Source organism: Palaemon carinicauda, chromosome 6 (genome assembly GCF_036898095.1).
Source record: "Palaemon carinicauda isolate YSFRI2023 chromosome 6, ASM3689809v2, whole genome shotgun sequence".
Taxonomy (NCBI): domain Eukaryota; kingdom Metazoa; phylum Arthropoda; class Malacostraca; order Decapoda; family Palaemonidae; genus Palaemon; species Palaemon carinicauda.
Genome location: NC_090730.1, coordinates 138,490,501 through 138,513,828, shown reverse-complemented (window position 1 = coordinate 138,513,828; position 23,328 = coordinate 138,490,501). Strand labels below are relative to the sequence as shown.

Genomic DNA, 23,328 nt, shown 5'->3' with positions numbered 1-23,328 from the left:
TTATGTAATAGTTAGAATAGTAATATTACATGTTTAAAACAAATGACGTAATATGTCATGTTGGTTGGAAGAGCTAACCGTGAGATTTGCTATGGTCATTCAGATTGTAAGCAGGATGTAAGATGCTGAATTGCCATTCTTTCTTAATGTCAACACATTGTCTCTTCGTGTGAAAGTTTGTGACGTCACCGGATGCAGGTGTCTTCCGATTCCGTCACTTAGCTAAATTAAAGCAAGTATACGATATTTGGGATATCGGTAATTTATTCAGTTCATATCTAAACTTCACCAGAATTGGTCATGTGGACCAACACAGCTTCCTCCAGTGATGGAGATGTTTAAACTCAGTTGTTTATTCACAATAAAACTTAAAACCACTAAGATGTGTTCAGTAAACCATTTAAATACATCTGAAAACAACTCATACTCAAATGTGTGCTTAATGACAGTAGCACACCAATATATACACGGTATAAACTTTTTCGTTTTGTATTTTATTGACACTTTAAGAAAACTGATTTTGGTTTCTTCATCTAATTGTAAGTATTGTATAACACGAGAGAGAGAGAGAGAGAGAGAGAGAGAGAGAGAGAGAGAGAGAGAGAGAGGAGAGTGGAGAGAGAGAGAGAGAGAGAGATGAGTGAGTGAGTGAGTGAGGAGAGAGAGAGAGAGAGAGAGGAGAGAGAATCAGCTGTTGTAATTGAATGCCATGTTTTTGTTTCGTGAGGAATTGATCGCCAGAACTAACAATAGTCATGTGAACTAAGGTTTTATTTCTTACAGAGAGAGGAGAGAGAGAGAGAGAGAGAGAGGAGAGAGAGAGGAGTGAGAGAGAGAGAGGAGAGAGATGAGAGAGAGAGAGAGGGAGAGAAGAGAGAGAGAGAGAGGAGAGATGAATTTTTTATAATTATACCGTGTACTCTACAAAACCAATCTCTGCAAATCAAATGTATAGTTTAAAAATATGACAAAACATTGCTGACTCATTACCGAAGTTTAGGCTATTCACTGCCGATAAACGAACCCAGTCTACTCGTGAAAAACCTTGAACGCCTGAAGGGAAAAAATAAAGCCTTTTACATATACTGTACTAAACAAAAATAATGCTTTAATATACCATCATTAACACTACCATTAAAATTATCGAAAGGTTGGAGAAAGATAAAGATTGCCGAGAACATAACCACAATTCTGTTTACATTTGTCAGCTGGACTCGCACAGTTAACCAGTTGATTTCATTGTTGATGTGGAATTTTATCGTTAAAATAGGCTTTTTATTATGAAATTATGTTAATGAGATGTAATGTTAATATTGTTTTGGCCCAATTCATTATAAATCACCGTATTTAGGGCTACACAATAGACTTAAAAAGACAATATATTTGATAAGTTTTGGTAGTCCTTGACTGGCAGACTTTGAACAGCTTTCGCAGATACAGAAAATATATTTTTGGAAAATAGCGATCGCATAAAAGGGGAATCGTATAATTCGAACACGTATAATTCGGGACCCTACTGTATCTTACATGTACAAATTTTGCCTAAAGCTTCATTAAATTTGTAGCACTAGGAAAGTCTATTATATCATGCATGAAAGTACTAAAACTGAAATGCCTAGGCTAGGAAGCCTAGCGTAAACAAGGTTCGGTTACCTAAATCGGCGAAACTAACTAAATGACTCATGCGTTACAAACGACAGCGCCCATGACGCCTCCGGCTCAGGCAACAGCTCTTGCATACGTTAATTTAACCTTAATTCATTTATAAAAAGGCAAGAGCTTACATTTATACGATGAAAAGATCAAATACTCAACTTTCCAGAGGCAGAAGAGGCTGGAGATTGCATGATAAATCCAAAAAATTCAAAATAGCGAGAGAACACCAGGGAAATTACAGACCAGTAGCACTACAAATAAAGGAATAAAGATGGCGGCGATGATGATGTCAACTAGCTACTCAAAACAGTAACGGAGGAGCGGTACCTTACTAACGACTCCCCTCTGTTTTCTTGCCACTTTCGCCCCTCGAAGCGTAAATGCTATTCGGGGTGAAGATAGCTATGTGGCGTGTCAAGAATACGTCCTCTGATATTATGCGATATCCCTAAAAGGAAAAGTTAGGGATATTCGCGCCAGGAGTTAGAATTCTGGAGACCTAAAGGTAAATTCTCTGGGAATATCACTGTAGTCAAATATACCCTAGGAAGCTACTTAAAGGAACCTTCCATCAGGACGACATGGCCTGAGCCCAAATATACACTATAATTAGTTAAAACAGTCGACAACTGCAAATAAGGTTAAACAATTTACAAGAGTGACACTCTTGGAGTTGTTTCCATGAGCTTGTGACACCAACTATCATCTTGATTTGTGGCTCGAACTTCTAACGTATTTTTGTTTAAATTTTACATGTGTTTAATAAAAAAAACCACACATTCAAAATCACTTCCATGAAATTCAAATTGCAAAAAATAAATAATTACAAATAAAATAAAATAAATTTCTTTTCCTCTTTAACATTTTCATAATTTTATTTGTAATTTTAACTGAAACTATGAATTCTCTACAGGGTGCTTTCACCTTGAGGATATTGATGTGAAGATATCTTTTCTCAAACACTAGGGAGAAGGAACAGGCCTAGGACCCCTTGGCATAAGGGTCGGGGCAACAGGCACAGGGGATGGCGTTGGAATCACAGGTACTGGGTCAAGAAACAGGATAACAACAGGGACAGGGGCAACACTCCTTTTGCCCTAAGCCTTACTTTTCAGCTTATCATTAGAGGATGCAGCTCCTAGCTCCAGCACCTTTCTTGCTGGGTTACGGGGTACTTTCACAAACTTAACCTTCACCAAAGGAACCATCGGGCTCCCTGATACTGGGGGTAACCAACCCGCCCTTTACCACTGGCATCACTGACGACACTAACACCTATGTTAAATGCACAGGGGATAACAGGGGAGAGGTAGCCTTGGATACCAGCTCCTTAAACAAAGTCTTGGAGGGCCTACTTGAAAGATCAAAGGAAGACGAAGCCTTCCTTAGTTCAAATTCGTTGTCAACAGTCTGAACGGTCACAGCCGAAGTCTCTCCAGTCTCCGAAAGGGAGCAACGAATACTTAGGGGTCCCCATGCACCAGGAAAACCTGACAACTCAGCCGATGTAGATCCGAAACATCCTGACAGCTGCAGCGTACTCCCCGGGGACCGATCAAGGGGCGTTTGCACTGATGCAACAGCATCTGTAGCACCCCCTGAGGTGACAGAAACCACTTAAAGACTTCCCAGAACTAATGCTTCGCTCAATTCTTTCCCTTCAAGGAAAACACTTGCCACTACATTAGGGACATGGGAATGACTGCAAACAGTCATGCCCCCTGCAAGAGGTACAGATGGAGTGAGAACCAATAGCCGGCTTAGCCGTAAACCGACTGCAATGTCCTCTCTTTCAGGCAAACATGAACTTGTTGCTTCCACTCCATCAAAAATGACAATTCACTTCCTGTAAAAGTGATCCTGTAAAAGAGAAAGCAATTCAACAGTTTTTCCAGGCACTTTCTGCACATCCGTACACACACCAGTCGAAACAAAAAATGAGGAATCTCCGACAGGAAAGGAGGCATGGCTCCTCACCCCACTCCCTAGCCAGTTAGATAGATAGCCACTTGTTATCCAACTTTATGACTGATTCCAATTCACACTGGAACGATATCCCTAATTAAAAGATGAGGGTTTGTATGACGCATAGGAACAAAACATCTATAACACTTAATAAACTATTTCCAAATCCATTCTACTCTCTTTACAATCTTAAATTTTTCTCTTAATTTTTTTCAGTTTTAAATTGCCTTTCAAAGTTGTTTATTACTTTTACTAAATATAAGTTTTTTATAGCATTTACTAAATATTGGAAATCTTTACAAATCAGAAATGACGGCACATAAAATTAATACTTTAATGCCCCTTGATAAGGTAACTATTATCGGAAAAGACATGTCTGCACACAGCTAAACACAAAAGAAGTATGAGTTATGACTTTGTGGGATGATGTAATGCTATCTTGGGCCTGAGCAGTGGAAACTTTTCTCATTTAAGATATATGAAGTCATGTAGGGAGGAATTTGAATGGAATAAGAATGTTTATCATAAAAGATTTTGTATGAACAAATATGACTTGATGAGAAGTACAGAAAAATCACAATTATAACATTTAATAAGAAATTGAAAAAAAAAAAAAATAACCGCTGCAATCTTTCTATACCAAAGTTAGTATCACATGCAGACTTGAATCATTTGCTTACCTCTGCATTATGTTCATATCCATTGGATATTGTAAATTTTTCTTCAACCTTTTCTTTGGTGGCTGCAATCATGGTTCGACCAAAAGCTGTTACACTCTGTGAAAAAATATGAAATCAACTTTTTTTTTTCTTTTAGTAATAGCAGCAGAAATTTACTAGAAGACGTAACTTACAGGCCCCCAGTTATAAAAGAAAGCTATGGTCTATCAGTTCTTCTAAATACTAATTTCAACAACTTTCCAATAAAAATAATATAACGATATTTTCCCCAAAAATCATCAAACTTCTAAAATAGAATGAGATAAAAATTGTCCAGACTTCACAATTATAAGGAGAAATATCAAACTAAGGTAAAAAAATCTTTTAAAGCTTAGCAGCATACCTGAGATATTTCTAAACAAGGAAGCTTGCCAACTTGGGCACCAGTGAAACCATACACAGAGTTAGCTGAGATCTTTAGAGCAAGCTGCCGTCCATCAAGAACCTGAAAGTATATAAACTGTAAGTAATTTATCATTTGTATTTGATATCCATAAACCTAACAAAATCTAATTACTAGAATGCTAATCTAAGATATCCCCTTTTATAAATAATAACTATGGGTAAGAAATGGAATCTACCTCCAAAAAATAAAACATAACTATAAAATATTTAACAGCATTTCATAGGGCTGACATCTTACCTTCTAAAGCAGTGTTTCTTAGACTTGAAGGTCGCAACCCATGGTGAGTTGTAATGCCATTTGAATGCATTTTCAAGGGTTTTCGGACTTATCCTTTTCCTATATTTTTATTGAAAATATTATGGAGACATAAACTATATAACACGGGTGAAATTTTCTAAACGGTTACTTTTACATTTCTAAGTTAACCGCTGATGTTTGGGGAGTTAAAGGAGGGAGGTATAAAGGCTGCTCATGAATGGCAGAGGAAAGGAACAGTGATACTGACCTAGTTAGCAGGACAATGCCCTAAAGACAGAGCATATATACATATGATCAGTGCCCAAGCTAGGACCTGGGAGAGCCAAGCAATGGATACTGATGACTTAGCACGATGATGTATAGGATCCTCCAACAACCAATACATACCTCACAAGGATGGTTAAGTTTCAGACACTTGAGTAACCATAAAATTTAACTGGGACTCAAACCCCAGTCCGGGTCGCTTTAATAGGCCACCAAAATACAAAAGATGGTGAAAGAAGTGAGGAGCTGATTAAAAGGGTGTAGGTAACATGTCAAGTAGGCTTCAATGAATAATCTCACTTCTCTTCCACAATGATATTTTCAGCTTAATTATACAATTTATTGTGAAAAATGCACAAGCCTTCTGGTTTCCCTTACACTAGCTAATGTATTGGTTTATTTCTGAGGGTCCATTATATCTGTTATTATTATTACTATCATCATCATCATCATCATCATCATCATCATCATCATCATCATTATTATCATTACTATTATTATTATTATTACTATTATTATTATCATCATCATCATTATTATTATAATTATTACTTGCTAAGCTACAACTCTAGTTGGAAAAGCAGGATGCTATAAGTAGTCCATTAAGGAAAGGAAATAAAGAAAATACAAGAGAAGTAATTAATTAAAACAAAATATTTTGAGAACAGTAACAACATTAAAATAAATCTTTCATATATAAACTATACAAACTTGAGAACACAAGAGGAAGAGAAATAAGATAGAACAGTGAGCCCGAATGTACCCTCAAGCAAGAGAACTCAGCCCCAAGACAGTGAAAGACCATGGTACAGAGGCTATGGCACTGTCCAAGACTAGAGAACAATGGTTTAGTTTTAGAGTATCCTTCTCCTAGAAGAGCTACTTACCATAGCTAAAGTGTCTCTTCTACCCTCACCAAGAGGAAAGCAGCCACTGAACAATTATCTTTTAAGGATTTTCAGTGATTATTCTATTCTGAATTGTTTAATTCTTTCATTCTACCTTGTTTTGAGTACTGTTCTCCTGTTTGGTCTCCAGCTGCTGATTCTCATCTTAATTTGCTGGACAGGAACTTCCAATCTATTTAATTTCTTATTCCTGATCTAGATATTAATCTCTGGCACTGTTGTTCAATTGGTTCATTATGCATTTTGCATAAGATTTTTTACGATTCTGATCATACTTTACACACAGATCTTCCAGGACAATTCCATCCTCTTTGTAATACTAGGTATTCATTTAATTCTAATAGTCAGGACTTCTCCATTATTAGGCTCAATACTATACAGTATTCTAGAAGTTTTTATTCCAGCTGTGACCAACTTGTGGAACCTTCCTTTTACGTTGAATAGGCTGTCATTATTCTTTTTATAGTTTAAATATGAAATATGTTTTTAGAATGATTTATTGCTAATTTGTTCTCATCATTTATTTATTTCATTATTTCCTTTCCTCACTCAGCTATATTTCCCTGTTGGAGCCCTTGGGCTTATAGCATCTTGCTTTTTCAACTAAGGTTGTAGCTTGACTAGTAATAATAATAATAATAATAATAATAATAATAATAATAATAATAATAATAATAATAATAATAATAATCTTTTGTTATATTTTGAACTATAGATTTGCTTTGCAAAGATTTGTTTTGTATAGTACACGGCATAATTATAAAAACCCGAGAGAGAGAGAGAGAGAGAGAGAGAGAGAGAGAGAGAGAGAGAGATATTTGATGCCAGAAAACCTCAAATCAATCTCTCTCTCTCTCTCTCTCTCTCTCTCTCTCTCTCTCTCTCTCTCTCTCTCTCTGTGAGAAAAAATCGTAGTTCAAATTTGGCAACCTGAGTTTAGTTTACGAATGAAATTAGCATGACTATTGTTATCTTAATGTTGTTACTGTTCTAAAAATATTTTATTTTTTCTTGTTTCCTTTCCTCCTGGGCTATTTTCCCAGTAGGGGCCCCTGGGCTTATAACATCCTGCTTTTCCAACTAGGGTTGTAGCTTACCAAGTAATAATAATAAAAATAATAATTAATTCGTCACTTCAGGTGGTATAAGAAAAAAAAACAGAATTCGATTACAACAGCTGATTCTCTCTCTCTCTCTCTCTCTCTCTCTCTCTCTCTCTCTCTCTCTCTCTCTCTCTCTCATTATACAATACTTATATATAGATAAAGAAAATTAATTTTATTTTCTTAGTATCAATTAAATACAAAGAAAAAAAAATTTATACCTTGTATAAATCCATTTTAATCGTAGCTTAAAATACAGTATCCGAGTTTGCCAGCAAATAGGAAACATAATTTTATTCTAGAAAATTGCTACTACAGTATTTAAATAGTTAATTGTGCTTTAAGAAAAGTTTTGTTTTAAATTTTGGGTGTTTTAAAAATCGAGTATTGGTGACTTATTTTTGTTTTACTTTTGGCTGTGATCAGATCAGCTGATATCTAGCTGTTGCTCTCAAGATTATGCGTGTACAAATACAATAACAAAATATTGTTTATACCATTTCCTAACTTAATCAAAACATCTATATAGGTAATATTACATAAGCACCAGTGTGTTATAACCTATCATATTTTTGGTTTAGTACATTTAAAACTATCATTACACAAACACACACTCTCTCTCTCTCTCTCTCTCTCTCTCTCTCTCTCTCTCTCTCTCTCTCTCTCTCTCATAAGCACCAATGTGTTTTAACCTATTATATTTTTTGTGTAGTACTTTTAAAACTATCATTACACACACACACACACTCTCTCTCTCTCTCTCTCTCTCTCCCTCTCTCTCTCTCTCTCTCTCTCTCTCTCTCTCTCTCTCTCTCTCTCTCTCTCCAGCTAGGCTACCTTTCGCTACATCTCATTTCTTATCTCTCTCTGTCTCTCTAACAAATGAAATCTTTGTTGCTTCACAAAGTTCCGGATATATTAAAAATCAATCATGCTTCACATTTTCCTTTCTCCAATCTCGCACCATCTCCGTCACATCGAACGTTATAGCGGTAACTCAATTGTTCGATGACTTACAAAAACCAGCCTAGTCTCTCTCTCTCTCTCTCTCTTTCTCTCTCTCTCTCTCTCTCTCTCTCCAGCTAGGCTACCTTTCGCTACATCTCATTTCTTATCTCTCTCTGTCTCTCTAACAAATGAAATCTTTGTTGCTTCACAAAGTTCCGGATATATTAAAAATCAATCATGCTTCACATTTTCCTTTCTCCAATCTCGCACCATCTCCGTCACATCGAACGTTATAGCGGTAACTCAATTGTTCGATGACTTACAAAAACCGGCCTAGTCTCTCTCTCTCTCTCTCTCTCTTTTGCCAGATGCTACCATAATTGAAGTGGGTAGAAGTTGACTTATAACTGAAGTTAGGAAAAGTATTTAAGATATGGAATGGACAATTATCTTTTGTAAAAGGTTAGAATTATCGTAAATTATCATTCTGTCATTAGCGGTAGTTTGCTATTGCTGATTAAACGCAAACAAAAATGGTTTTCCTGTTTTGATACGTTTGTAAGAATTTATATGGATACAATAATTAAAATATTTGTGATAACATATTTACTAAAAGCTCTTAATATCATTAGTTATCACATTGATCATTTGTTCTAATACATTCGTTTGTTCATTATGATCGACGATGGAGCGTACAGTAAACAAACGGAAGGTTTTCGTTTTAGGCGGTGTGTTTAGGAAAAAAACATTATATAAATCACATTTATTTCATCTATTTTGAAGTTCTGAGAAAAATTAAGTAAGAAATCATTGGTAGTAGCACGTTGTAGGTTGGCCAAGGCACCAGCCACCCGTTGAGATACTACCACTAGAGCGTTATGGTGTCTTTTGACTGGCCAGACAGTACTACATTGGATCCTTCTCTCTGGTTACGGTTTATTTTCCCTTTGCCTACACACACATAGTCTGGCCTATTCTTTACATATTCTCCTCTGTCCTCATACACCTGACAACAATGAGATTACCCAACAATTCTTCTTCACTCAAGGGATAACTGCACTGTAATTGTTCAGTGGCCACTTTCCTCTTGCTAAGGTAGAAGAGACTCTTCAGCTGTGGTAAGCAGCTCTTCTTGGAGAAGGGCACTCCAAAATCAAACCACTGTTCTCTAGTCTTGGGTAGTGTCATAACCTCTGTACCATGGTCTTCTATTGTTTTGGGTTAGATTTCTCTTACTTGAGGGTACACTCGGACACACTATTCTATTTAATTTCTCTTCCTATAGTTTTGTTAAAGTTTATATAGTTCACATAGGTGATATTCATTTTGATGTTACTCTTGAAATATTTTATTTTTCCTTTTTTCCTTCCCTCACTGGGCTACTTTCCTTGTTGGAGCCCCTGGGCTTATAGCATCCTGCTTTTCCAACTAGGGTTGTAGCTTAGCAAGTAATAATAATAATAATAGCAAAAGACTCATATAATCAATATTTGGTAAAATAGCTATTGCTGCAAAAGATAACCTAAACACAGATGTGTATAGGCGTTCATTTCTTAGCTATGATCAGAGATGAACATAAACAAAACAACGGATTCCGACATTGATGGTGTTGTTAGGAAACGCATGATATAAAATAGTCTTTATTTCGTTAATTTTGAATTTTCAATGATACAACAAAAGCTAGTCTTTACAGTGATGGTTTTGCTATTCACCAGTTGTCTTATACAACAGTTATGACTTAAACTTCTTAAAATTACTACTAATGTTAGGTCTATTGAGGGGAAATATAACATATTTACACCCTTCCTGGTTGTAATTTTAACCTTTTTTTCAACTTAAAAATATTTCAAATATTTCTTATATTTATAAGGACAATTAATAATAGAAAAAATACAGTATAGTACATAGAAAGAAATGAAAATGGGTGGTAAGTTTGTTTGAATAGGCAAGTTTCTGTTTGTCATGGCTTTAATGGAATTATTCCTGTTATGTTTCGAAATATGCGATTTTCCATTTATGTAGGGCCATTTATCGATCAAATTCTTCAGGATCCTACTGTAGGAGAATATGTAAAGAATAGGCCAGACTACTCAGTGTATGTGTAGGCAAAAGGAAAATGTGCCGTAACCAGAGAGAAGAATCCAATGTAGTACTGTCTGGCCAGTCAAAAGAACCAATAACTCTCTAGCAGGGCTGGTGCCCTGGCCAACCTACTACTTTTACACTACTTGCAGTGATAATGCTTCTTAAATTTAAATTTTGTTTATTCTATGTTGTTTTAAGAGGCTTAACTACTGTATAATACAAAATGACCCATAGACAATTTGGACAAAATTTTAGTAAACTGCACAAAAAGGTTAAGAACTAGTGTTCTCAACAGTAACAGCACATTCATGGGCACGATACCCAAAAACTATTTTTAAGTACTATACTATTCATCAACCATAAAATTTTGTATTGAATGGGGGGATTGAATATTCAAATATACTGTACTAAAAATATATTAAATTATAAACCCTCGTACTGAAATGACTATCAAGTCAATTTCCAAACATTCATAACTTATCCAACATATGATTACTAAACTGAATCTATAGCTACGTTACTGGATATTGTATAAATTGTTTTAAAAAACTAATTACAAGTGAGTTAAAAAAAAAATCTGCTTTACATATCACACCGGGGGTACTGTATATGAACAGAAATATAACAATACCGTATAACATGGATGATTCTCAGATAAATACAGTACATGAGATTTAAGGCCACTACAAATATAAATTCTTAAGTAAAAATAAATAATCTTGCTTTCAATGACAAGACTAACTCTACTGTACTAAATCTCTACAGGGTGTTAGTATGAACTATACATATTCATAAGACTTACCTTCTTCTTTAGTGGATCAGTTTCATTCTTGAGGTCATTCTTAGCTTTTTTACGGGCAGCAAGAAGAGATTCCAAAATTTCAGGAAGCAAACCTTTTCTTTTGTTTGCTTTCACAAAGTAATTATTAGAAGGTGTCTTGATGTAATCTTCTGGGCTAAGGCTGGTAACAAATAGGCATAAAACAAAATAATTATTCATATCTCGAGAATCTTTACAAACAAATTAATTCTAAGAAATAATACATTCTATGTAAAAATATAAGTATAAATCACTTTAAAATCAAACAAGAAAAACCACTAACTATAAGCATCAGCATCTTTTCAAATTAGGTTCTCAACTCATATTGTCACACTGACTGATGACAGGCTAAAACCTATCTCATTGTTCCTGACTACCACTATAGTGTAGTATTACTAACATTTACTAATGCCCATATCGAACAGGGTCTATTGGGGACTAAATTCTGCGACCCGAAGGTGACCTGAAACTAATGAGAAATGGTCCCCATATTGACTTGTTCCAACTTGAGCCTTCAACTCCTTAGGCAAAAGACCTCACGAAATCCTTTTAGTTTCTTAAAGCCCTCAAACTCCTTGGGGTATAGCCTACTCCCAAAAATATGCTATACTCAATGGCACGGTAAAATCACCCTTTTGCAGCCTGACTCATAGACTCGGATACTAATTTGGTTATTATAATAAAAATCGTGGGGATTCAGCATTATGAAGCTTCATCTGTGGTGGATAATGTGGGAGGGTGGGCTGTGGCACTCTAGCAGTACCAGCCAAACTCAGTTGAGTCCCTTGTCAGGCTGGGAGGAACATAGAAAGGACACGTGCCCTTTTTTGTTTCATTTGTTTGATATCGGCTACCCCACAAAATTGGGGGAAGTACCTTGATATATGTATGTATGTAGGTAATAAAAATTTTGTTTTCTGACCAGGCAGTCATTGCGACCTCTGAAGCATCGAGCAAACTGTGGTCGAGAAGAAAGCCTACACATTTGATATTGCTTCTGCTAAATTATAGAGAGCAACCTATTAAGGCACCAAAACAACCTTCTCTGGGATTATCTAGGGACATGCCATAAGAGACAGATCTTTGAATCTTCATCTCAAGTCTGAAAATGCAGCAAGTTTCTTGAACTCAACGTCATCAAATGGCAAATCTGTATATTTGTGGCTTAAAACATTAAACTGGCCAGAATGTGCACCCATCACAGGATTGGCAAAGGTTACCTACTAAGTCCTCTTCTCTAACTCCACTACCCTCCACCATTACCGAGCTTACCACATTTGGAATTGAATGTAAAACTCCTACTGGACCTTTCCTTGGTAGCTGGGAACCCAAAGGCCCAGCAACAGTCGAAAGAATAACTCCCGCAGGAGCCTTCCTTCGAAGCTGTTCAGTCACAGCCGTATCTGTAGAAACAGAAGAAAGTGGCACCACTGGAGAATCACTTGGAAGCTGGTAACCCAAATGATCAGCAACGACCGAATCCAAATGGCCAGAAGAAATGACTCCAAAAGGAACCTTCCTTAGAAGATGGAAACTCTAAGGTCTAGCCACAGCCAGATCCCTAGCCTGGAGTTTGAAAGAGTCAGAAGACAGGTCAATGGTACCTGGCCGGACTGCACCAGAAATGGGTTGACTACAATGGTAGTGGATCAAAGCCTTTACTATTCCAGTTATCAGCATGGCATATACTGGGTAAAAGGCATTCCAAAACCAGGCAGACTGACCTGGATCCAACCTAAGAAGAGGTGTGGTCGTCAAGGTATCTAAGGGGGGATACTTCTCCAAGTCCCATGAGTTCCTCTGAGGGACCCAACAGTAAAGCCTTCTCCTTTGCTGGGACTAGGTTATATTCAGATTCAAAGTCAACAACATGGATAGAGGGCCAATCCACTACGGCCCCATTTTTCAACCCACTAATGGCTGAATTTGGGATATCAATACTAATGAGTTTTCTAAGGTCCTTACTGGGTAAATACTCAAGAGCTTCTGCACCCTCAGAAAATCCTTTCACACACATAAAGAGAAGGATATCAACCTTGGCTTCACGATGTACTGCTCCAGGATCCAAATTCAGAGAAAAACTAACCAGTCCAAACAAATGGAACATCTCTTAGGGTCCTAAGCCCCGGCTCAATCAGCAGATAAACCGCCATGAACCTGACAACACTAGTAACCCCAATCTACGGTTAGCCAGATAATCTCATTTTACCCAGATGCATTTAGGTTTAATTTTATTCATCTGTAACAGAAATATTTTAAATTTTAACATTCTACCTCTCCTGGATTGGGGAAAAATTACCAACCCTTGCCTAAAACACAGCCCTACTAAGAAAGATAGGCACAGATCTAAAAACCTCACCAAACCAGGAAATTACTCCACACACCACAACCCTGCTGATAGTCCAACAAGATCTAAGCTTGTATAACCACATGGTTCACCAAGCCAAAAGTTAAAGGGTTTACCGAAGTGAGCCTATCCAAACTTAAAATATGAAGAATTACAAATGTGATTTTATCAAGCCTATCCAGTCTTAAAACATAAAAAATTTGACATAACATGTGAGTCTCCTTCCAATAACCATATCAGATCATTATGGAAGGATAAAAATACAAAGAAAGGCTGACTATCCAATCAGACCTATATTATATCAATTACCAAATGTCGGAGGGTAGTAATGCCTATCCAGTCTTAAAATATAATGAATTTTATATAACCTGTGTTTCTACCTAACTCTTCAATATCCTGCCCATATCCATATCCGATTAATATAGAAAGATAAAAATACTAAGAAAGGTTGACTGCCCAGTTAGACCTATCTAAAGTTATACCGAGCTGTAGGAGGCTGGGAACAAATCCGACCCACCTACAAGTATACATAGAATCAAGTATGATATACCTATCTCACTCTACTCTCCCTCCAGTACCCACATCAGATGAATATGAAAGGATAAAACCTGTACACAGGTCTAAACGGACAACCGCTTAACCTCAGGACATATAACCAATGTGGGAGGGTGGAAACAGTATTTCCCCTCACCTGTAAGGTATTCCTAAGAGTACCGTCCAAAATATAAGTTCTATGTATACACCTGCAAGGAAAACTAGTCACGTCACCGAATAATCTTACTAAGTACATAATGATAGATAATTTTAGGGATATAAATAACTCGATACAATTAAACATGATATACACTGTAACCCATCTAGCCGACCTCAATGAGGTTATCCATCCTATATGTGAAGTAGACCACTGTCACCTATAATTGAATGTAATTAGAGGGGCACTCAGTAGAGAGCATGCCTTCAACATGCTAAGCAGTCTTACTTTGCTCTTTAACTCCACTGTGTACTTATACTTCGACATAATTTCTTAAAAATCTAATGGATTTGTCCTATATCACATATGTCCACCAAACATTTTTGAAATTGGTTTAGTAGTATTTGTGTAATGTTCGCAAACTAAAAATAAACTTACAAAATATTTGCCATTAACTTAACATTGCAATCATTTTTAAAGTAATGCTACATACTTGTACTTAGATGTACCTTATCCAAATTGTTGCAGATACATCCTTGGGTCATACCCAACATGACTAACAAGTTTGGTTACAATTGATACCGCAGTTTTGGTGCAAAGTTCCTCTCAAACAGACAAATAAATAAATAAACAATCACAAGGGTGAATACATACCCTTCGCAAAATCTTAGGCGATGGTAATAATCAGATGAAAAAAAGAAAATGGTATTAGCAAAGAAACAACATCCATGTGAACATTAATACTAAAGTACAGTGTACGTACTGCCAAAGGAAGTATCCAATAACTTAGAAAAAACAAGTTGTGGGCAATCAATGTACAGTATAGAAGGAAAAGATTACTAGGAAGAAAGACAGCAAGAATGTATAGAGAGCATGAACCTAACTGACAAGGGAAAACATGATTGAACAACACCACTAACCGAGCCAGTGAACCATCAAAAAAGGTAAACAATCACCTAATCAAGGAATGCATTATATCATAAAATAAGGCATGAAAGAAAGAAACAACCTGAAAAAGGGTACGTAACTAAGTGCTTGAAAGTGCACCAGACAAGTGAACAGAAAAGTATATATGCTGGTGATAGCTGGGAGATTAGTGCTTTTCTGGAATGCTGCACACGACATAACTCATAACAGACGACGTTTAGCTCCTCGGGTGTTGTGGCAAGTTCAAATGAGCTTGAACTTGCAGGTCTCCCCAGTACTCACTAAGTCTGCACTTTACACATTGATTCACTGGCCCTAGAGCAGTGGAAGAATACTAATTTGGTAATCAGGTTGTACTGACTTCCCTGTTCAAGCCCTTAACAGGAAAGTCCTTGGAGACCACACATCAGCTCTCCAGAAATAAGTTTTTCTTTCATCAAAAATACAAGTTACCCAAGCCTTGTTGTTGACCTCCACATAATATTTACTTGCTTCTTCTGGACCTCGTACTTTGCAAAGGCTCAAGGATTATCAGAGAAATACCCCATAACAGGTTTGACTTTGGAATTCTCACTGGAATTAGCACAGAATAGTAGCGTCAGACAGTCTTTCATGGGCTTATGAATGGGCATTTCCATTTCTTCTGCAGACTGATCTAGTCACAGCTGAAAAAATTTCTGCAGCACGAAAGATTCAGAATCCATGACCTTTTAATTTTGAAAATGAATGCATTTGCTACTTTGATATCAGAGCTCGCAGTGTCTCCCCTGTTGCATAACACTATGAAAATTTTCAAACTAGCCACGGTTTGCTTTGAGTGTTCTTTTTCTTTGTCTGCTGATGTATTTTTCAAAAAGTCAGCATACACAAACTGCTTTTTCATAAATAATGTTCGCTGTTACTGTACCTCCTACTGACTGCTTCTCATTCACCCAGATGAGAAGCAAAATCTCCCCATAATCAAGGCCACATAGCAATTGTTTTGTTCATGTCAGCACCACTTTCATAGTATTTTTTTTTTTTTTTTTTACAAATCATTGATGTTGTACGTTTGTACATTTTTGCCAGGTCTGCCACACGCTTACCTTGATCATGCTTCTTCATAATTTCTTATTATACTTTTGAGGTAATCAACTCTTTCTTCTTACCATCTTTCATGATCATCTTGGGGGCCATTGACTAGAGGTTTTACTGTACTGTTCAAACTGTTAAATTGACATGAACAACATTGAACACATTCCTATAAAGATCATGAGGTCAAAACTTTATAAAGAACACTCCCAAAGATGCTCTCAAGATAAAGTTAGGTGATGCTGGTAAGAGTACTGCAGAGAGAGTGAACAAGTTAAGGTCACAGCACGGGAGGAAGCAAGCTAAGCTGAAACAAAATGGCGTAAAAATTATGTGAGCACTGCATGAGTGGCGTACGAGTTCTGTACAAGTGATTTGTGTGTATCATGTGCTAGTCTTGTCAGTACTTGTTCCCAATACAGTAAATGCGCAAACAGAAGGCAATTTTCCTCGCAAACCAATCCGATACTCGTAAATCGATTTGAACTACTGTATTTTGCTCGTATTTTCGGTTACTCGATAACTGAGGTATTACTGCACTAGAATCCAATTTTTCTGTATAAAATCTATTATAACAAACAATTAGGAAGATTTTGCGATCCGCTTACTGCTTCAACTCCCTAATGTTTTCAATGTGAGAAGGTTAATCCTATAATTTAAAATACATTTTTCTAAATTATTCGTATATTAATTGGTACCTGAATTAAATTTGTAATCTATAGAGAATACTTAATTTTATTTCAAAATACTTTAAATATATAAAGAATTGGTATATAATGTAAAAAAAAACTCACTTATATTCTTGAGCTTTGTGTGGGCCCTGTAATAGAGTTGTGTAACACAAATTATGTGCCATCATGATGGAAGGATACAGAGATGAAAAATCTAAAGTGGCAATGGGAACACTGTAGTAGCCTCTCTTGGGTTCAATAACTGTTGCTCCTTCATACTCATCCTCTCCTACTCCTTTGTGAACTGGTAGTACTAAGTCCTGCTCAGTTGCCTATGAAAGAATTAAAAATACCTTACATTGACCACTGATATCAGTGTAAAAATATCCTATACAATAAAACTTTTTGTTTAGGTATTGCAGTTAAATTTCTAAAGTAAAGTAACAATAATTATAATTCTACTGACATATCAAAATTATATTATCAATCTTTCAATATCACCCATTACATTTAGGTCTTCCACTATAGGGCTAGGCAATCCATGAAAGTTTTGAGGAAAGACAACAATACAGCATTAAATTACCTTTCTAAGAAGCTGTGAGATGACCTTAATCTGTTGTCCTCGGGTAAGAAGGTAGGACAAAGGTACTCCAGTTACACGAGCCATTTCTATGTAGTTAATGATGCACATCAACTTTTCCAAGAGTCTCAGTGGAAGTAATGCATCTTTCAAGCAATATACTGCCAATCTTAAAAAATGAGAAAAAAATTGCCCATCATACTTATGTTTTCAAGATTACAAACACATATATTAACTTTGAATAATGGAACACACATACACACCCAACAATAAAATCATAACTTATATTTGTAAGCAAAAAAATAATTTACAAATTATGAGTTGTAATATTTTTCATCCTAGGAAAAGAACCACCTAAAACAGTGAGCATACATTACCTTCGCCTTGTCTGAGAATTTCCATTCTGTAAGTCTGAAATAATGGAATGATGAACATCCTCCTTCTGTTCTTGGAGGAAATGATAAGATACAGCATTTAACGTGTAGGAACGCAGTTTGTAATCCCTGATTAGCACCTGAAATAGAAATAAACCCTTTCTAACACACAATTCAATATTTTAAGAAAAATATGAAACGATATGAAATATCTGTGAAATTATGTCTCTTTTTCTCTGTAGCAAAATCTTCCTTCTACTGATCTTCAATTAATTCTATCTCTCTCAAGAGAATTACATGAAGATCAGTTCAGTCACTCCAAGGGTAGGAGATTAACATGTTAAGATCCTCCGCGTAGCCTGAAATACTACTGATTGCAATGAATAAAAGCAATGATGTTAGAGCTGACTTAAGTACTGAACACTAATCTAGATTGAATTAGAAGTGTTCAAAGTATTAGGGTCATTAAAATGATCAGTGCCATTGCATTTCTGGTTCATTCAGGAAGATATCCAGGACCTTGTGTAGCTTATGCTTATATATGCCTGAGATAGTTATTGACAGTTGAGATACATCAGAAAAAAAACATTTCAATAGAGAGGTGGCTGTGAAAACAAAAGTGTATGTATGACCACTCTCTCTTAGGTCAAGATATGCTGTAGAATAGGCTAAAGTAAAAAGTGTATTGTATCCTGTACCTTTTAAGGAAGTGGATTTCTGTAAATATATTTCTACAGTCGTCAGAAGACAGAGGTTAATATTCCCCGAATAAAAATTATAAGATGACCTGGAATAATTGTAAATTAATAAACTGCCGATCCCTGCAAAAGGCCACAACTTCACTAACTCTAGCTCCAGAACCTAATGCTACATTTGACCCATTATCCGCGATTAATTAATTTCTGAAAACTGTCGCGTATCTTAAACTCACGAATACGAAACAAATTTTCTCCATAAGAATACTTGGAAAGTGAATCTAATGTGAACCTCCAGTTCCCAACCTTTTTCATACTATGTCTAATGCATGTTAACATTCACATATTAATAACGTATGAAGAAATAGAAACAGCTCATTTTAATCTTTTTCCATTGTTTAAGTTTATAAGTTGGTTGACACTGACGTCTTTGCTTTTTAAATCAGCTGATTGAGGCAAACTACCGAAGGATATTTTTCATTTCCTAAAAGAAACAATTATTACTTGAACTATCATTTTTAAGTTAGCATACTAATTTATATAGTTTTATTGGAAATAACTCACTTTTCTATTCACGGTTGTTTAATTCAATATAAAGTTATACCAAGGTTTCATCCATGTTACTGATGCATGGTAATTTATAACTTATAGCTCTGAAGTGGTTGATTATGAAGCTTAGGAAAGTACTAATTTTTCTTACTTCTTGAATTTCATAGTCTTGCATTTTAAAGTTATAACAAAACTATTTTCTTGGTTTTCAGACACAGCCACATTATCTTCTAAATTCAGCCATTTACATTTAAATACACAGTCTGCACATGTATAAGTGCAAAATTCTTTTTTTCCTTCAGTTCCAGACACAGCTTTCCCTTATTCCAAAGAGAATAGCATCTACGAACATTATTTGTTTTCTTGCCTTCAGCTACAGCTTTTTATATTTGGCATAGTTTCCTTGAGGACCATTTATACATAGAAAATAAGGATAATTGTTTAATATTGTATACTGGTTGAAATACATGCAAAAGGGCTGCTATCCGATCTGTGTTCATAACAGAAGAGCTAATTGATGTTCAGATGTTGTTGTAGTATTATGGGTTTACACAGTATTTAAAAACCGTAACCAACGATACTTTTATCATTACCTTTTACTCACAATTTTCAACTTATTGAACTAGATGATGGCATAAAGAAATGGAGTAATGGTTATTCTCAAATAATTTGACTTCTCTAATAAAGATGACCGCGGAGGTAGCAGCAGTAGGGGATTCAGCATTATGAAGCTTCATCTGTGGTGGATAATGTGGGAGGGTGGGGTGTGGCACCCTAGCAGTACCAGCTGAACTCGGTTGAGTTCCTTGTTAGGCTGGAGGAACGTAGAGAGTAGAGGTCCCCTTTTTGTTTTTGTTTCATTTGTTGATGTCGGCTAACCCCCAAAATTGGGGGAAGTGCCTTGGTATATGTATGTATGTATGTAATAAAGGAATTCGCAAGATAGACGATGTATGATAAAATCATATTTTATGGGAAAAAATTTGGGGGTTGCACTATTCACAAGATTGGCTATGGCAACATCAAATTTGTAAAGTTCAACTTCATTCATACAGTGTGTGTGTGTGCCTGTCTGTCTGTAGTAGATTCAATAGTAGAAAATGAAGAGAAAAATAATCTTCTGATAAGACAGCCAACATGGTTTTAGACAAAAGAGATCATGTGTGACAAAGCTTGTGGAATTTTTCCACATTTTAACATTTATGACAAAAGCAGGGCAATAGACATCATATATCTAGACTTTCAAAGGGCATTTGACAAAGTTCTTCATAGAATACTAATGGTTAAAATTAGAGCACTAGGCATCGTTGACGAGTCAGCTGAATGGATCGAAGATTGGCTAACAAACAGAATACAGAGTTGTAACCAATGGAGAAGCTTCAAAATGGGCAGATGTTACAAGTGGAGTACCTCAAGGATCCATCCTTGGCCTTTGCTATTTCTGATCTACATTAACGACGTAGAAGCCTAGACAATCTAATGATGCTAGGAAGATGGTCCAGAAAATGACAAATGCCTTTCAACTTGGAAATGTAGTCCTGCACATAGGTTATAGTAGCCCACAATCAGATTAATCACTGCTGGGTAATGGAATAGAAAGTGTGAACCAGGTAGAAGATCTTGGTACTATTATCAGCAAGGATTTGAAGTTCAGAAAACAGAGCACAAAAGCTTAAAAGAAAGCACAAAAACTAATAGGCTACATAAAGGGACAATTCAAATACAGAAACAAAGACACTGTACTACAACTGTACACACAATTAGTAAGACCCCATCTAGAATATGGAGTCCAATTCTGGGCTCCAAGTATTCAGAGGGATATAGATTGACTGGAAGCAGTACTAGCTAGGACCACCAATTTGTAAATAGACGGGGGATGGAACATTTGAACTTATTTGATCTAAAACTCGACGACGATGGGGACAGGTGATAAAAGGCATTCAAAATTCTTAAATGAATAACAAATGTAGATTACAACAATCTATTCATGCTTAGCACAAATCAATCCAGAGGTAACGGATACAAACTGGAATTGAAAAAGTACAACACCACTCAGTGTGGTCATTTCTTTTCACATAAAATAGCAAATACTTTGAGTAACCTTCCAGGGAAAGTAGTAAAAAGTAACATGGTAAATGAGTTCAGGAATAAGTTAGACATGATCATAAGAACTCTCTAAATGCAAACTAAATCGCTAGACCAAAGAGCAAATGGAGTCTCCGTGGATGGCCTAAAAAGTCTTTGAAACATCCAAAATCCTAGTAACTCCTTGTAAAAAAAAAACCCACACACCCTCTCTCTCATAGCATAAAAGCTGAAAAGAAAGCACAGAAACTAATAAGCTACATAAAGAGAAAATTCAAATACAGAAACAAAGATACTGTACTACAGCTGTACACATCACTAGTAATACCCCATCTAGAATATGGAGTCCAATTCTGGGCTACAAGTATTCAGAAGGATATAGATAGACTGGAAGCAGTACAAGCTAGTGTCACAAAACTAGTTCCAACACTAGGGCAATTTGGATATAGACGGAGGACTGAACGTTTGAACTTATTTGATCTAAAAACTCAATGACTAAGAGGACAGTTAATAAGAGGCCTTAAAAATTCTTAAAGGAATAACAATATGTAGATTACATCAATCTATTCATGCTTGGCACAAATCAGTCCAGAGGTAACAGATACAAACTAGAATTGAAAAGGTACACCACTCAATGTGGCAATTTCTTTACACACAAAATAGCAAATACTTGGAATAGACTTCCAGCGTAAGTAGTAAACAGGAACACTGTAAACGAGTTCAAGAATAAGTTAGACAAGATCAGGAGAACTCTCTACATGCTTAAACTAAAGCGCTCTACCAAAGAGCAAATGGAGTCTGTGCGGATGGACCAAAACACACACACACACACAAACACTCTCTCTCTCTCTGTATGTAAAATGCAGTACTAAATTGACATATGATGGTAATTCCACATCTACTGGCCTTCCCAGGATACAGAGAGCTAGCACTACCATTATCATAATATTAGGAGTGCAGTAATTATAATATTAGCAGCATAGTAATTATAATACACTAATGTGTTTTTGGAGCTAGTTTCTAAAGTTCAACTTCAAAAACTATTAATCTAATGAATAAAGGGTATATTCCTCTCAAAAATTTGAAGTATGTCTAACCACTAATTCAGAATAAATAAATATATTTTGCATCATTAAATTGTCATGACATTAGACAAGTAACAAGAGAGTATGCTGTATTTTATTGTTACTTTTCAGTATGAATTATTCACTACTTGTCAAATTCACAACTATTTTAGGCAACTAAGAAATACCCCTGTGAACACCAGCGATAAAAACAAAAATGCTCGAAAGAAATACTAATGAAACACTGTATCATTTCAATTTTTCAAATAGAATTACAAGTTACAAACATACATTAACAGTCATAGAATATGAACAAGTAAGATATATAACATACCATAAGCAAATCAATCTGGCAACGACCTTCTGTGTTGATACTTTTGTTTTCACGTCTTCCCATCTGTCTGCTTTGCAGAACTGAATCTTTAATCACAGACCTGGAGGAAAACTCTTGTACGATGTAATTATAAATTTTATTTTAACTTAGATGATATACTCAGTACATTTGGATTCAGAGGAAATGACTACTTTAAAAGAGAACTAAAACCTGATTTTTACTTTATGAGAAGCACCATTTAATAATGTAATGAAGGATATATTTGAATTTGGAGAAAACAAGAAATAGGAATTGTTACTTAATACTTTTAAAAAATTATAGTTGAACATACCTTACAGTTTTAACTCTTCCCAGAAATGGAAAAGTCTGTGACTTCAAATGATTTGCCCGATTGAGTAAATACGGAAAATCAAAATTGTTGATATTGTATCCTGTAACGATATCAGGATCTACAAGTCGCAAAAACCTTGACCAACTCTGAAATTATGAAAACAAACAGCAATGAACTTTCCAATAATTTCTTTAAAATATGCATAATCTTGTAATTCAGACGTAATTTATAGAGTGAGTATAGATAAAATTGACAAATCTAGTCATACTAAAGAAAAATGACTAACTATACAATAACTATGCTACCCATAAACTTTCCATTATTGCTCTTTTTTGGAGGGGAGAGAAAAACCTGTTGATGTACTATTTACAAACATGAAGATGACTAAACTTTTTAAGAGAATTACAAATTTGGAGGAATTTGCGTTTTTCCTGACTACTGTACACAAGCCCGAGTCCTTTACATAGGGGAAAGTAA

The 23,328-nt window shown here is 35.8% G+C and overlaps 1 protein-coding gene across 2 annotated transcripts in view; it reads right to left on the bottom strand.

Moving 5' to 3' along the window:
- The window catches only part of PolD1 (DNA polymerase delta), a 304,764-nt gene that overhangs the window by 160,426 nt on the left and 121,010 nt on the right, over positions 1-23,328 (bottom strand). For both annotated transcript variants that reach the window (XM_068375427.1, XM_068375428.1), the window contains exons 10-17: positions 22,852-22,997; positions 22,521-22,620; positions 17,797-17,933; positions 17,423-17,588; positions 16,963-17,171; positions 11,115-11,274; positions 4,684-4,785; positions 4,302-4,397 (exon numbers count right to left, since the gene is read on the bottom strand). In XM_068375427.1, the coding sequence (XP_068231528.1) occupies positions 4,302-4,397; positions 4,684-4,785; positions 11,115-11,274; positions 16,963-17,171; positions 17,423-17,588; positions 17,797-17,933; positions 22,521-22,620; positions 22,852-22,997 (1,116 nt within the window). The remainder of the gene's footprint in view (positions 1-4,301; positions 4,398-4,683; positions 4,786-11,114; positions 11,275-16,962; positions 17,172-17,422; positions 17,589-17,796; positions 17,934-22,520; positions 22,621-22,851; positions 22,998-23,328) is intronic.